The 12,398-nt window shown below is 43.4% G+C and overlaps 1 protein-coding gene across 1 annotated transcript in view; it reads left to right on the top strand.

The window, feature by feature from the left end:
- The window catches only part of SF3B3 (splicing factor 3b subunit 3), a 42,687-nt gene extending 35,784 nt beyond the window's left edge, over window positions 1-6,903 (top strand). Inside the window, exons 19-26 of the mRNA XM_028092471.2 lie at window positions 622-827; window positions 924-1,080; window positions 2,078-2,203; window positions 2,623-2,835; window positions 3,767-3,865; window positions 4,566-4,709; window positions 5,562-5,666; window positions 6,280-6,903. Of these exons, the coding sequence (XP_027948272.1) occupies window positions 622-827; window positions 924-1,080; window positions 2,078-2,203; window positions 2,623-2,835; window positions 3,767-3,865; window positions 4,566-4,709; window positions 5,562-5,666; window positions 6,280-6,420 (1,191 nt within the window). The 3' untranslated portion in view covers window positions 6,421-6,903. The remainder of the gene's footprint in view (window positions 1-621; window positions 828-923; window positions 1,081-2,077; window positions 2,204-2,622; window positions 2,836-3,766; window positions 3,866-4,565; window positions 4,710-5,561; window positions 5,667-6,279) is intronic.
- Window positions 6,904-12,398: the final 5,495 nt, after the last annotated feature.

The raw sequence follows: 12,398 nt of genomic DNA, 5'->3' as shown, positions 1-12,398 counted from the left end.
TTAAGCGGAGCCCTTTGCCTCAATCCTTGGTTTTAGAGGTTTTTTTTTGACTCGGGACTAATACACTGACCTGGGTTTATTCAGTACCCAGCTTTTCTTCTGGAACAGAGTTCTTCAGTCCTTGAGCTTCCCAAACAGTCTGTGTATGTGTTTCCTGGATTCAAGCCCAAAGGAGACAGCTTTCAGTTCTTTCCAGAAATCATTTCCCAGCAATAAAAACAAATAGCTTCCACCATGTAAAACTGTGTCTGGCCTGGAAGAGATGAGACAAGGAGTAGTAGTAAGGGAAATCAGAGGGGGTGGGTAGAAAAGTGGTGTTTTCATCTTATGTATCTCAGACTACGTGCCATGTATTTGCCATAGTCCGATGTTAGGTTTTATGGCATTAAAGAATGGAGTACCTGGTTTCCCCTTTAGTGGTTTCTCTCTTCCCCTTGTCTGTACACTTCTCCCTTTAATCTTCATTTTGGGAACTCTGGTTTTGGCCCGAAGACTTTTCTACTTATATGATAATGAAGTCCACCTGGAGGTGTTGCACTGCTTGTCTGCTTTTCACCCACCACCCACCTCTGAGTATACCATCTCTTCCGTTTTTGTGTGTGATTTTGTTTTTTTATTTAGGAAATGGTAGAAGCAGCAGGGGAGGATGAGCGGGAGCTCGCTGCAGAGATGGCAGCAGCGTTCCTCAACGAAAACCTCCCTGAGTCCATTTTCGGAGCTCCTAAGGCTGGCAATGGGCAGTGGGCCTCTGTGATCCGCGTGATGAATCCTATTCAAGGGAACACGCTGGATCTTGTCCAGCTAGAACAGAATGAGGCCGCTTTTAGGTAAGGAGCTCAGGACATCCAGGGTTTTGAGGGCTGGAATGGGAATTCTCTGTGCTGTAACTAGTGCCTGATTCCTGTTTCTTTCTCTGTTTGCAGTGTGGCCGTGTGCAGGTTCTCCAACACTGGTGATGATTGGTATGTGTTGGTGGGCGTGGCCAAAGACCTGATCCTCAACCCCAGGTCTGTAGCAGGGGGCTTTGTCTATACCTACAAGCTCGTGAACAATGGGGAAAAACTGGAGTTTTTGCACAAGGTAGGAACCAGCCATTGGTTCTGTTGGATCTTGGGTCCTACTGGGCTCTCCCACTTCTGGTTAAGTTGTGGGTCAGGTCTTCTGGTGACCATTTTGGGAGCCAGATTGATTATGTTCCATCTGTTGGTGGCACACAGAAAGTGCTGGGGCTTTCATGCTCCAATGAAGCTCTACTGCCTGGGAGTCCCACAGGAGGCCTGCGTGCTAACCAACCACAGTGGTGCCGTAGGTGCATGCAGAATTGGCCCCTGGTGGCCAATTTGTGACCAAAATCCAACAGTTCTTTTTTATTTTTTTATTTTTTTAAAATCCAACAGTTCTAAAGAATTAATATTTTCTGGAGAATTAGCATTTAATGGATACACTTTCCTTTAGAAAAATGGAAAAGTTCTGGGGCTGGGTGGTGGTGATGGTTGCACAACGTTGAAAATGTTTGATGCCACTGAATTGTACACTTAAAAATGCTTAAAATGGTAAGCTTTGTGTGTATTTTATCACAGTTTTTAAATTAAGGGGGAAAGAAGTCCTGTTCTTGTTCCACATGGACAGCACATGCACATAGCTCCTTCAGCCTTCCACAGGGGAGTGTCCTCTAGGAAGGAATTACTCATTTCTTTGTGCTAAAGTCCTTGTATCTCCCTTACAACTAAGATGTCACTTGTCACTAGCACTCCTTTCCCATCCCTCCACAAGCAGCAGTCACTTCTCCAACATTTAGGCTTTGCTGTTTGTGGCAACAGTTGAATTATCACGGGCTCTGAGACCACATTCATTGGGCGTCAGGGCTTCCTTTCACATGTTGCACTGATCTGTTTGCTGAGTGACGTGCAGTGTGTGGGACCTGTTCATAGAGACTGTTATATGTGTGGTTTATTTCTCTGACGAGCCAAAGGTGATCACTCATTGTCTGTCTTGTAAAGACATTTTGGGTCAGGAGGGTGGGGCTAGCATTTGGCTGGTGTTCTCATAGCTGCATTGCCTGCTTTTCTTCTTACAGACTCCAGTGGAAGAGGTCCCTGCTGCCATTGCCCCATTCCAGGGGAGGGTGTTGATTGGTGTGGGGAAGCTTCTGCGAGTTTATGACCTGGGGAAGAAGAAGTTACTCCGAAAGTGTGAGAACAAGGTAAATATGCTGGTACAGGGCCTCAGAACTAGCTAGTGAGGAAGGAGGAAACATTGGCGGGATGGTGGACAGTAACTTAAAATCCTATGACTTTTTAGGACCTTGTAGTTCCTCAGTTCCAGCCTTAGAATTAATTAGGCCTTTGAGACTTGAGAAGGACAGAAGTTAGGTGGGTTTCTTGACTTCTTCACACTAAGAACCAGATTTCTGTCCTGTTTGCTACTACAGAGTATTTAACTGTGAGAATTGAGCATACATTTCCACTGTATTAAAACCAGTTAGCTCTTTTTCCATCTTTTAGGAATTTGTTGACTGCCATTCTATAGGTTCTGTATATACATTACAGTCAGGGGAAGCTGGACTTTCTCTGGGTTCTGAATCTCAAGGTTATACCCATTGATGTCCTTGTTTTTCCCCAGCATATTGCCAACTACATCTCTGGGATCCAGACTATTGGACACAGGGTAATTGTGTCTGATGTCCAAGAAAGTTTCATCTGGGTTCGATATAAGCGTAATGAGAACCAGCTTATCATTTTCGCCGATGATACTTACCCACGATGGGTCACTACAGCTAGCCTCCTGGACTATGATACTGTGGCTGGGGCAGACAAGTTTGGTAACATTTGTGTGGTGAGTTGATGTTTACATGGGTTACACTGATGTGTAGGAAAGCTGGCTCTTTTCAGTGGTAAAGTCAAGGACCCAGGACTATGATCTCTAATATGGAAACTGAAAATAGGTATAAAATTCAGTCCTAGTAAGGCCAGTTTTAAAAAGGAAACTTTGTGTTCTTTAAGCCCTCTTTTTTTTTTTTTTTTTTTTAAGATTTTACTTATTTTTGAGAGAGAGCATGAGCAGGCCGGGGGCGGTGGGGAGGGGCAGAAGGAGAGGGAGAAGCATACTCCCCCATGAGCTGGGAGCCCGATGCGGGACTTGATCCAGGACCCTAAGATCATGACCTGAGCTGAAGTCAGATGTTCAACCAACGGAGCCACCTAGGCGCCCTCTTCAAGCCCTCTTTACTCGTCTTTTATTTATTTTTATTTTTTAAAGATTTTATTATTATTTTTTTTAATATTCTCTACACCCAACATGGGGCTCAAACTCACAACCCTGAGATCAAGAGTCGCATACTCTACTTACTGAGCCAGCCAAGCGCCCCATTCTTATCAGTCTTTTAGAATCCCGTGTCCCCCATCCCTTCACCACCTACTGGTCCACATCCCTCCTTATGGAATATGATTTGATAGTGATGATAGGTTTCACTTGAGCTAAAGAGTAATACTTACTTTTTACTTTTGCAAGAATTTTGGCTTCTCTTTCTAAGCCCAGTTTGACTTCTCTCGTTTTTGTTCTATAGCCTTTGTTTTGTCCTTGCTCATGGGTTGAATCTCTTGAGGTTGTCACTTAGACACCAGGTTGCAGGAGACAGGCTCAGGCCTCTGCTGAAGGTGGTGTCCCAGGCTTGCTTTTGTCAAGGATCTGGGGCAAACATGTTGCTTGGTGATCCAGATGAGTTGGTGCACGACCCAGTCCTGTGACTTGTGTCACTTCCTTGTAGGTGAGGCTCCCACCTAACACCAATGACGAAGTGGATGAGGATCCCACAGGAAACAAAGCCCTGTGGGACCGGGGCTTGCTCAACGGGGCCTCTCAGAAGGTAAGATTGCAGAAGGGACCCTGAAGGAGAGGTGCCAGCCTTCAGGGTACGTTCCCCATGACCCACAATGAGGGAACATTTTTTTAGTCAGCTACCTACAGTGCACATGATTATGCTGAGTACTCTCCTGCACATGGAAATCCTTTTCATAGCCTCTGATGGTTAGATGCTGGGCTTGATGTACAATGACCAAGTCACCATTCCATGTTTATCACTGCAAAATGGAATTTTTCCAAGACATTTTAGCAGTGACTAGAGCGTAGTGTGTTCCTTGGAAAAAATTGTTGCACAGGGTCATTCCTGATTTTAGCCAGCTCTTCTCTGAGGGGTTGTTCTGGGCTCTTTACTTTTCTCCTGTAGGCATATGCTTCTGTAGTAGAGCAACTCTGGACTTTTTTAAAGATTTATTTATTCATTTGTCAGAGCTCACAAGCAGGGGGAGCGGCAGGCAGAGGGAGAAGCAGGCTCCCTGCGGAGCAAGGAGCCCAGTGTGGGACTTACCAGAAATGATCTAACTTCAGCATTGTGAGGACATTAATCTCAAGTAAACGTTAAGAACATTCTAAAGTATTTTTAAATGTTAGTATTGTTTATATTTAAAAGAAGGTGAAATCTGCCCTTTGGAGGCACTGCTTGCTCTTGGGAATCTAGAACAGGTCCGGAGGGCACACACAGTTACTAGTCTGTTTTCAACTTACAGGCAGAGGTGATCATGAACTACCATGTGGGCGAGACAGTGCTGTCATTACAGAAGACCACACTGATCCCTGGAGGCTCAGAATCACTTGTCTATACCACCTTGTCAGGAGGAATTGGAATCCTTGTCCCATTCACATCCCATGAGGTGAAATCTCCCACACTCTTCTGGCCTTTGCCTTCACAGGGTTGTTTCTTGGTGCTAAATCAGCCTAAAAGGGCAAATCTTTTGTCCCCACATGTAGCTAGGCATGTTCTGGAAATTTTATAAGGTGACAGAAGTACCTGGGAAGATAGGAATCCTGATCCCCCCACCCAAGCCATTTGTTTTTATACTGTACGAGGTTTGGTTTAATTCTTTTTTAAAGATTTATTTATTTATTTTAGAGAGCAGGGGAAGGGACAGAGGGAGAGGGAAAGAGAATCCTCAAGCAGACTCTCCACTGAGCACAGGGCCCAACATGGGGCTTGATCCCAGGACCCTGAGGTCATGACCAGAGCTGAAGTCAAGAGTCTGACACTTAAGCGACTTGAGCCACCCAGGCACCCCGGGTCTGGTTCAGTTCTGGTGTGGGTATAGGATTAGTTAGAGGCCAAAGCCCTAGAATCACACCCCACGGACTAGGAATGATCATCACTACAGTGATGTAGACTGTGTACTTCCTGACTCCTTAAGTCAACTCTAGGATTGGCTGAATTGGGTTTATGTCATTCCAGCTAAGGAAGCTGGGGTCAGGAATCTGACTTCACGAATCGGTCTTTACATGTGGTGTTCTCTTGTGTTCTGCAAATACAGGTGGGGTTTCTTTCAGGTTTTAGGTATCTTGTAGCAGGAAAACCTGTGGTTGTCAGAGGAGCAGTTGGATAGTTAACATCTTTTTGGATGGTAAAAAAAAAAAAATCAATGGCTTGTCTGTTCATTGTGCTTCTGGAAACCATAGGCTAGTAGTTGAAATCCCTTTTTTCTTTTAGTGACAAATTTTTTTGTTTCTTCCACCAGGACCATGACTTTTTCCAACATGTAGAAATGCACCTACGGTCTGAGCATCCCCCTCTCTGTGGGCGAGACCACCTCAGCTTTCGTTCCTATTACTTCCCTGTTAAGGTTTGTCTTTGTTGGAAATCTGGGTTGAAAGGGGGCATCCTCACCCTATGTAACTGTCTTTTCTCTGGCCCTCCCTCCCTTAAAAGTTAGAACAGTCCTGAATGAAGGAGCATCAAAGGAGTGGATTGATGGAGGCAGGAATGAGGGGGGAGAGGAATGGCTAGTGATTTTCAGGGACCTCTTCCCCCGGGGCAGACCACAGCCAGAGAAGAGGCTTCACCCAGTTTTGCTACTCTGAACGCGGGACACTAAGGATGAACTTAGAGTAGTGTTCCTGGCTCTGTAAATGGTTCAGATATCTGAGAGAGAATAAAAGCTTTTCTTGCAGCTGCTTTAGCATGTGCCACTTTCTTTAAGCATTTGACCTATTTCTTTTTTTTTTTTTTTTAAAGGTTTTTATTTATTAGAGAGCGAGCGCGAGAGAGAGAAACAGCATGAGAGGGGAGAGGGTCAGAGGGAGAAGCAGGCTCCCCGCTGAGCTGGGAGCCCGATGTGGGACTCGATCCCGGGACTCTGGGATCATGACCTGAGCTGAAGGCAGTTGCTTAACCAACTGAGCCACCCAGGTGCTCCAGTATCTGACCTATTTCTTCCTCACTTTTCTGTGTCTTAGAATGTGATAGATGGAGATCTCTGTGAGCAGTTCAACTCCATGGAGCCCAACAAACAGAAGAACGTCTCTGAAGAACTGGACCGAACCCCACCTGAGGTGTCCAAGAAGCTTGAGGACATCCGGACCCGCTATGCCTTCTGAACCCTTCCTTTTCCTGTGGGACTTGTGTCAGAGACTCTGTTATGTTTCCCCCACCACGTGACTCTGAACCCATATGGCAGAAGAAGGGTGGCTGGATAATTAAGACTTTGTAATATTAAAGCTAGTAGGTCTTTCCTATCCACTCTTTCCCTGGAGTGACTGGTTCCCCCTAAAATTGGCACTGAAATTTGCTATGCTTCTTTCTGCCTAGTACATAATACATTGATCCCAGGTTCTGGTGTGTAATAAGATGTTCCCTCTTCCCCAAAGCTTTCCCTGCATTGATATTTCTGGCTCTCTTGTCTACTTTTGTATACACCCTTAGTTTTTAACTGGTTTTCCTGTAAATATAGTTTTGTATAATGTTACGTTTGTGGGAGGGAGGGAGGCAAGCTGAGGTGGGGACTAGGTTGAATATAGTATAACTCCTGAGTTCTGCCATTCTGGAATCTAACCAGAAATACAAATCTAGTTTTTACGGTGGCTTGTGTCCATGTGTCTTTTCTGGGGGTGAGAATTTAGGTGGGAAATTTGAGCCTGAGAGCAGGAAGAATGGAGTATCCTTCCTTCCTTCCAGCTACCTGCTTTTTATTTCTGGCACCCTGTGGCCTCACACTCCCAGCTCCAGGGTGGTTTTCTGGCTTCCTCTAGTTCTTTTTGCTATGCAGATGAAGCTTGGGCTCAGTAATCATGTGGTCAGCCACGCTTTTTCCCATTGGATATCGAGGAATGGTGGCTGATTTTTTCTTTCCTGTTTTAGCTTCTTTCTACTTTGAGGTCTTAGAGTGAAGGATTTGGTATGCATTCCAGTTGGGTGGTCTCTTAACAGATGCTCCCTTTACTTCTACAGCTCCTGAAATGATCGTTTGCCATATGACTCCTAGGAAGGATCAGTAAGTACAGAAGAACCCAGATACTAACCTGCCCTTGGGAACAGAGTATATGTGGTCCCTATTTAAAGGCTCATGGGTAACCATTGGGGGGCGGGGCGAGAGGGGGAGTCCTGTCTGCAGTGGACATCTTAGGCGAACTCTGGAGGGCCTTTGGAGTATGAGGAGGCAGCCCTGGTAGCCTGTCAGCTGCAAGTGTCCACACCTGAAAAGGCAGCCTTAATCTTCCAGGCAGTTCCCCAGTTTCATTGAATTTGGAGAGACCTGAGCTCACTGCTGTTCTCAGTCTTTCACAGAGTAAAACATTCTTTCATGTGCATAGGCTCAGCCACTTCCATGAGCAGATTCTCTGTGGCCAGCACTGGGTTAGAATCAGGAATGGAGGTGATTAGACACAGCCTTTGCTCTGAGCAGCCCACAGTTCAGTGTGGAGAGGGTTCCTCATGCTGTGTATCTAAATCGTGACTAGGTTTTGGAGCAGCCAGCAGAGATCCAGGTTTTGCTAGGAATTGAATCTCTAGATAACACTTTCTCAGTTATCTCACTGATCACATAGCAGATGACATTTTTGAATTATATTTTCATGGCCTAATTGCAGGGCTCATTTTTTCTGTGGCCCCTACCTAAACCCCTTCCATTTAGTCTGTCAGGTTGTCTGATGTTGACATGTAGTACTTTGGGAAACTGCATAGATGCTTGAGTAGTGGCCCTTGTGCCTAGGTTTCTCCTGAAGTACATCTTCCTGTAGTCATAGGGGGTTTGTGTAAGAAAGGAAAACTTGATCTCTGTATAGAATTAGGATTTTTTTTTTGGATGGCACAGACAGCAGTTTATTATTTACAAAATCATAGCCAAGGGGAAAAGAACACTGCACGCCATGCAAGGCCACATGGGGGTTGCACTTAACAACCAAGTAAACAACTGGGGGCTTTGGGAGGGAGGCAGGCTTTAGAATATCAAGAAGGTGGGGTGCCTCCTGCTTCCTGTGGGAAGATGTGATTGTGATTGGCTTGTTCGAATAAATCCATGGACTGACATGAACTGAAACCTGCTGCCCAGAAATGAGCAAGAATGGTATAGTCTTTTGATAAGGAGGGTTTAGGTTTAGGGTAGGGAACCTTATCCATAAGAGCAGAGTTGGGAGGGAAACTTGTAATTAGGCCATTTGAACCCTTTTTGATTTTACAGCATATAATATTGAATCTTAATTTTAGATCTTTTACCACAGCTGGGAATGTGTGGTCATCTGAGTATTGCCCCACTGGAGAGCTACAGGTAGGCCAGGCAAAGGTTTCATATTATGAGATTCCTTTCCCATTCCTCTAACCCAAAGCCCAGGAAAAATGATAAACTCTGTGGATTGTCACAGAAATGTGGGTGCATATTGCAAAAGGTTAACTGGTAGATGACAGCAAATCATGAGCTAATAATATTCTATACTAATAATAAGCACAGTAAGAAATTCACTGGGCCTGCTCAGTTGAACAATAGCCTAGTAGGGAGAAAAAGTTTTGACGTGTGAAACAATCAAAATGTGTTAGTAGAAAGAGCTATAGTCAGGCAGTCTGGCTTGGCCAGGTAACAACTGAGTGAATTTGGGAAAGCCATTTAAAATTTATGAGCCTTGGTTCCCCCATCTGTAGAAGGTAAAGGGAGAGATATCATATAAGTTACATGCAAGTCCCTTAATGTGTTGCTCACCCTTACTTGAGACAGCATCATGGTTCCTAAGGGTCCCTACATTTACCAAAAAAGTGACTCTATGTCTTTAGGGAGTACAAATTTTGTTTGTATGTTGTTTTTTTTTCCTCTCAAATTTCCTTAATCATGAAAATCATCCCTTAAGCCACTCAGTAGAGATTTCTGAGCACTTTCCCCTAAAGATTCTGAAATGCTAAGTCTGGAATGGGAACTTGCAAACAAGTCTAGACATGAACTCACAGGCCTGAATTCAGTCAAGTCTTTGCCTCTCTGAAGAGATCTGTGACATTGTTAAGGCAGGTTGGCATCACTCTAACATGGAGATAAACAGGGTTGTTGTGAGAATAATTATGAGGGCATATGTCTAAAATACCCAGCATCCAGCTCAGCACATGGTGGGAGCTTATTGAGCCAAACCTGGATTCTTAATGTATTTGAGACTTAGGTCAGGAAGACAGTGAAGTCTTCCATTTTCCTTTAGGAGTCTCCTTCCCTCCCCACCCGGTACACACGTTATGATGTTTTCTTTTCCACTTACACTGCTTTACTTTTGATGTGTCTGTTGACTTTATCACATTCTCTGTTGATGTACCCAAAAGGTTGCTAGATAAGATAGAGTGGTGAGGGAGATACAGATAACATTTCAGCTCTGTTAACTGAGGAGCCTTCTCTGGACTTGATTTCTCTACCAGGATTTTAACAGCTGGAAAGATTTTCTTTCTTTTTTTTCCCTATGCATTTTTTTCATTATGTTAATCACCATACATTACATCATTAGTTTTTGATGTCGTGTTCCATGATTCATTGTTTGGGTATAACACCCCGTGCTCCATGAAGAACGTGCCCTCTTTAATACCCATCACCAGGCTAACCCATCCCCCCACCCCCCTCCCCTCTAGAACCCTCAGTTTGTTTCTCAGAGTCCATCGTCTCTCATGGTTCGTCTCCCCCTCCGGTTTTCCCCCCTTTCTTCTTCTCCTGCTCTCTTCTTTTTATCCCCCCAGCTTTGAGTTATAATTGACATAAGTCACTGTATAAGTTTAAAGTGTACAGCACAATGGTTTGGCTTATGTATATATGTTGTGAAATGATTACATTCACCCTCTCATAGATAGAATAAAAAGCAGCAAAAATACTTTTTTTCTCCTTGTGATGAGCACTTAGGATCTACTCTCTGAACAACTTTCATATGCATCACTTGGCAGTGTTACCTATGGTCATGTTATATTACATTTCTAATACTTACTTGAGACCGGAAGTTGTTACCTTTTGACCACCTTGCTCCAGCACTGCTGCCGCCCCTCCATTCCCGACTGCAGATCTCATCTCCTTTTTAGGAGTTTGATGTTTTTTTAGATTCCACAGATAAGTGATACCATACAGTATTCTTCTCTCTAACTTCACTTAGCATAATGCCCTTAAATTAAGGTCTGCTGGTGTCGCTAATGGCAAGATTTCCTTGTGGTGTGTTTTGTTTTTTTAATGAGTAATACTCCATTGCATATATATACCACAACTTCCTTTATTAAGTTTTTTATTTTCCAGTATAGTTAACATACAGTATTCTATTGTGTTTCAGTATACAGTGTGTTTAGTGTTTCAGGTGTACAGTAATACAGTAATGCCATAATTCTAAGTTAGTGCTCATCGTGATAAGTGTACTTTTAATCCCCATACCTATTTCCCCCACCCCCCCCCACCCATCTCCCCTTTGGTAACCATCTGTTTTTGTTCTCTATAGTTAAAGAGTCTATTTCTTGGTTTGTCTCTTTCTTTTCCTTTCCTCATTTGTTTCTTAAATTCCACAGATGAGTGAGGTAATACGGTATTTCTCTTTCTCTCAGACTTAATTTGGCTTAGCATTATACTTTCTAGCTGCATCACTGTCGTTGCAAATGGCAAGATTACATTTTTTTTAATGGCTGAGTGTGTATGTGTGTTCACACGTACCACATCTTTATCCACTCATCTATTGGTGGACACTTGGTTTGCTTCTGTAATTTGGCTATTGTAAATAATGCTGCTATAAACATAGGGGTGCATGTATCCCTTTGGTTAGTGTTTTTGTATTTTTTGGGTGAGAACCTGGTAGTGTGATTTCTGGTTAGTAGGGTAATTCTATTTTTAACTTTATGAGGGACTATCAAACTGTTATGCACAGTGGCTGCGCCAGTTTGCATCCCCACCAACAGTGCATGAGGGTTCTTTTATCTCCACATCCTCACCAATACTTGTTAACACTTGTTTCTTGTTTTTTGATTTTAGCCATTCTGACAGGTGTGAGGTGATACCTCATTGTGGTTCTGATTTGCATTTCCCTGATGATGAATGATGTTGAGCACCTTTTTGTGTGTCGGCTATCTTTGGAGAAATGTCTGTTCATGTGTTCTGCCCACTCTTTAATTGGATTATATGTTTTTTTGGGGGAATTGAGTTGTATCAGTTCTTTATATTTTGGATACTGATCTTTTATCAAATATGTCATTTGCCAGGTATCTTCTCCCATTCAGTAGGTTGCCTTTTAGTTAATGTTGATTGTTTCCTTTGTTGTGCAAAAGCTTTTTATTTTGTTGTAATCCCAGTAGTTTATTTTTGTTTTTATCTGCCTTGTCTCAGGAGACCTATCTAGAAAAATGTTGGCATGGCCGATGTCAGACATATTACTGCCTGTGCTCTCAGGATTTTTATGGTTTCAGGTCTCACATTTAGGTCTTTCATCCATTTTGAGTTTATTTTTGTTTATGATACAGAAAAGTGGTCTAGTTCTATTCTTTTGCATGTAGCTGTCCAGTTTTCCCAGCACCATTTGTTGAGATACCACAGCTTCTTTAGTCGTTAATCTTTGATTGTTGTTTCCGTGTCTTGGCTATTGTAAATAACGCTGCTGTGAACTTGTGGGTACAGATACCTTTTTGACTTAGTGTTTTCATTTCCTGTAGATATATTCCCAGAAGTGGAATAGCTAGATCATAGGGCAGATCTATTTTTAATTTTTTGAGGATTCTGTATACGGTATTCCGTAGTGGCTGCACCAGTTTATATTCCCACCAACAGTGCACAAGGGTTCCCTTTCCCCCACATCCTCTCCAGCATTTCTTTTTTTTTTAAAGGTTTTATTTATTTGTTTATTTATTTATTTGAGAGAGAGAAACAGCATGAGAGGGGAGACGGTCAGAGGGAGAAGCAGGCTCCCCGTTGAGCTGGGAGCCCAATGTGGAACTCGATCCCAGGACTCCAGGATCATGACCCGAATTGAAGGCAGTCGCTTAACCAACTGAGCCACCCAGGCGTCCTCCAGCATTTCTTATCTTGTCTTTTTGATGATAGCCATTCTGACAGGCTTGAGATGGTGTCTCATTGTGGTTTTGATGTGCATTTCCTAATGAC

The sequence above is a fragment of the Eumetopias jubatus genome, unplaced genomic scaffold, assembly GCF_037043125.1.
Source record: "Eumetopias jubatus isolate StellerSeaLion01/CBP00866 unplaced genomic scaffold, mEumJub1_p1.0 scaffold_10, whole genome shotgun sequence".
Classification (NCBI taxonomy): Eukaryota; Metazoa; Chordata; class Mammalia; order Carnivora; family Otariidae; genus Eumetopias; species Eumetopias jubatus.
This window is presented reverse-complemented; position numbering and strand designations above follow the sequence as displayed.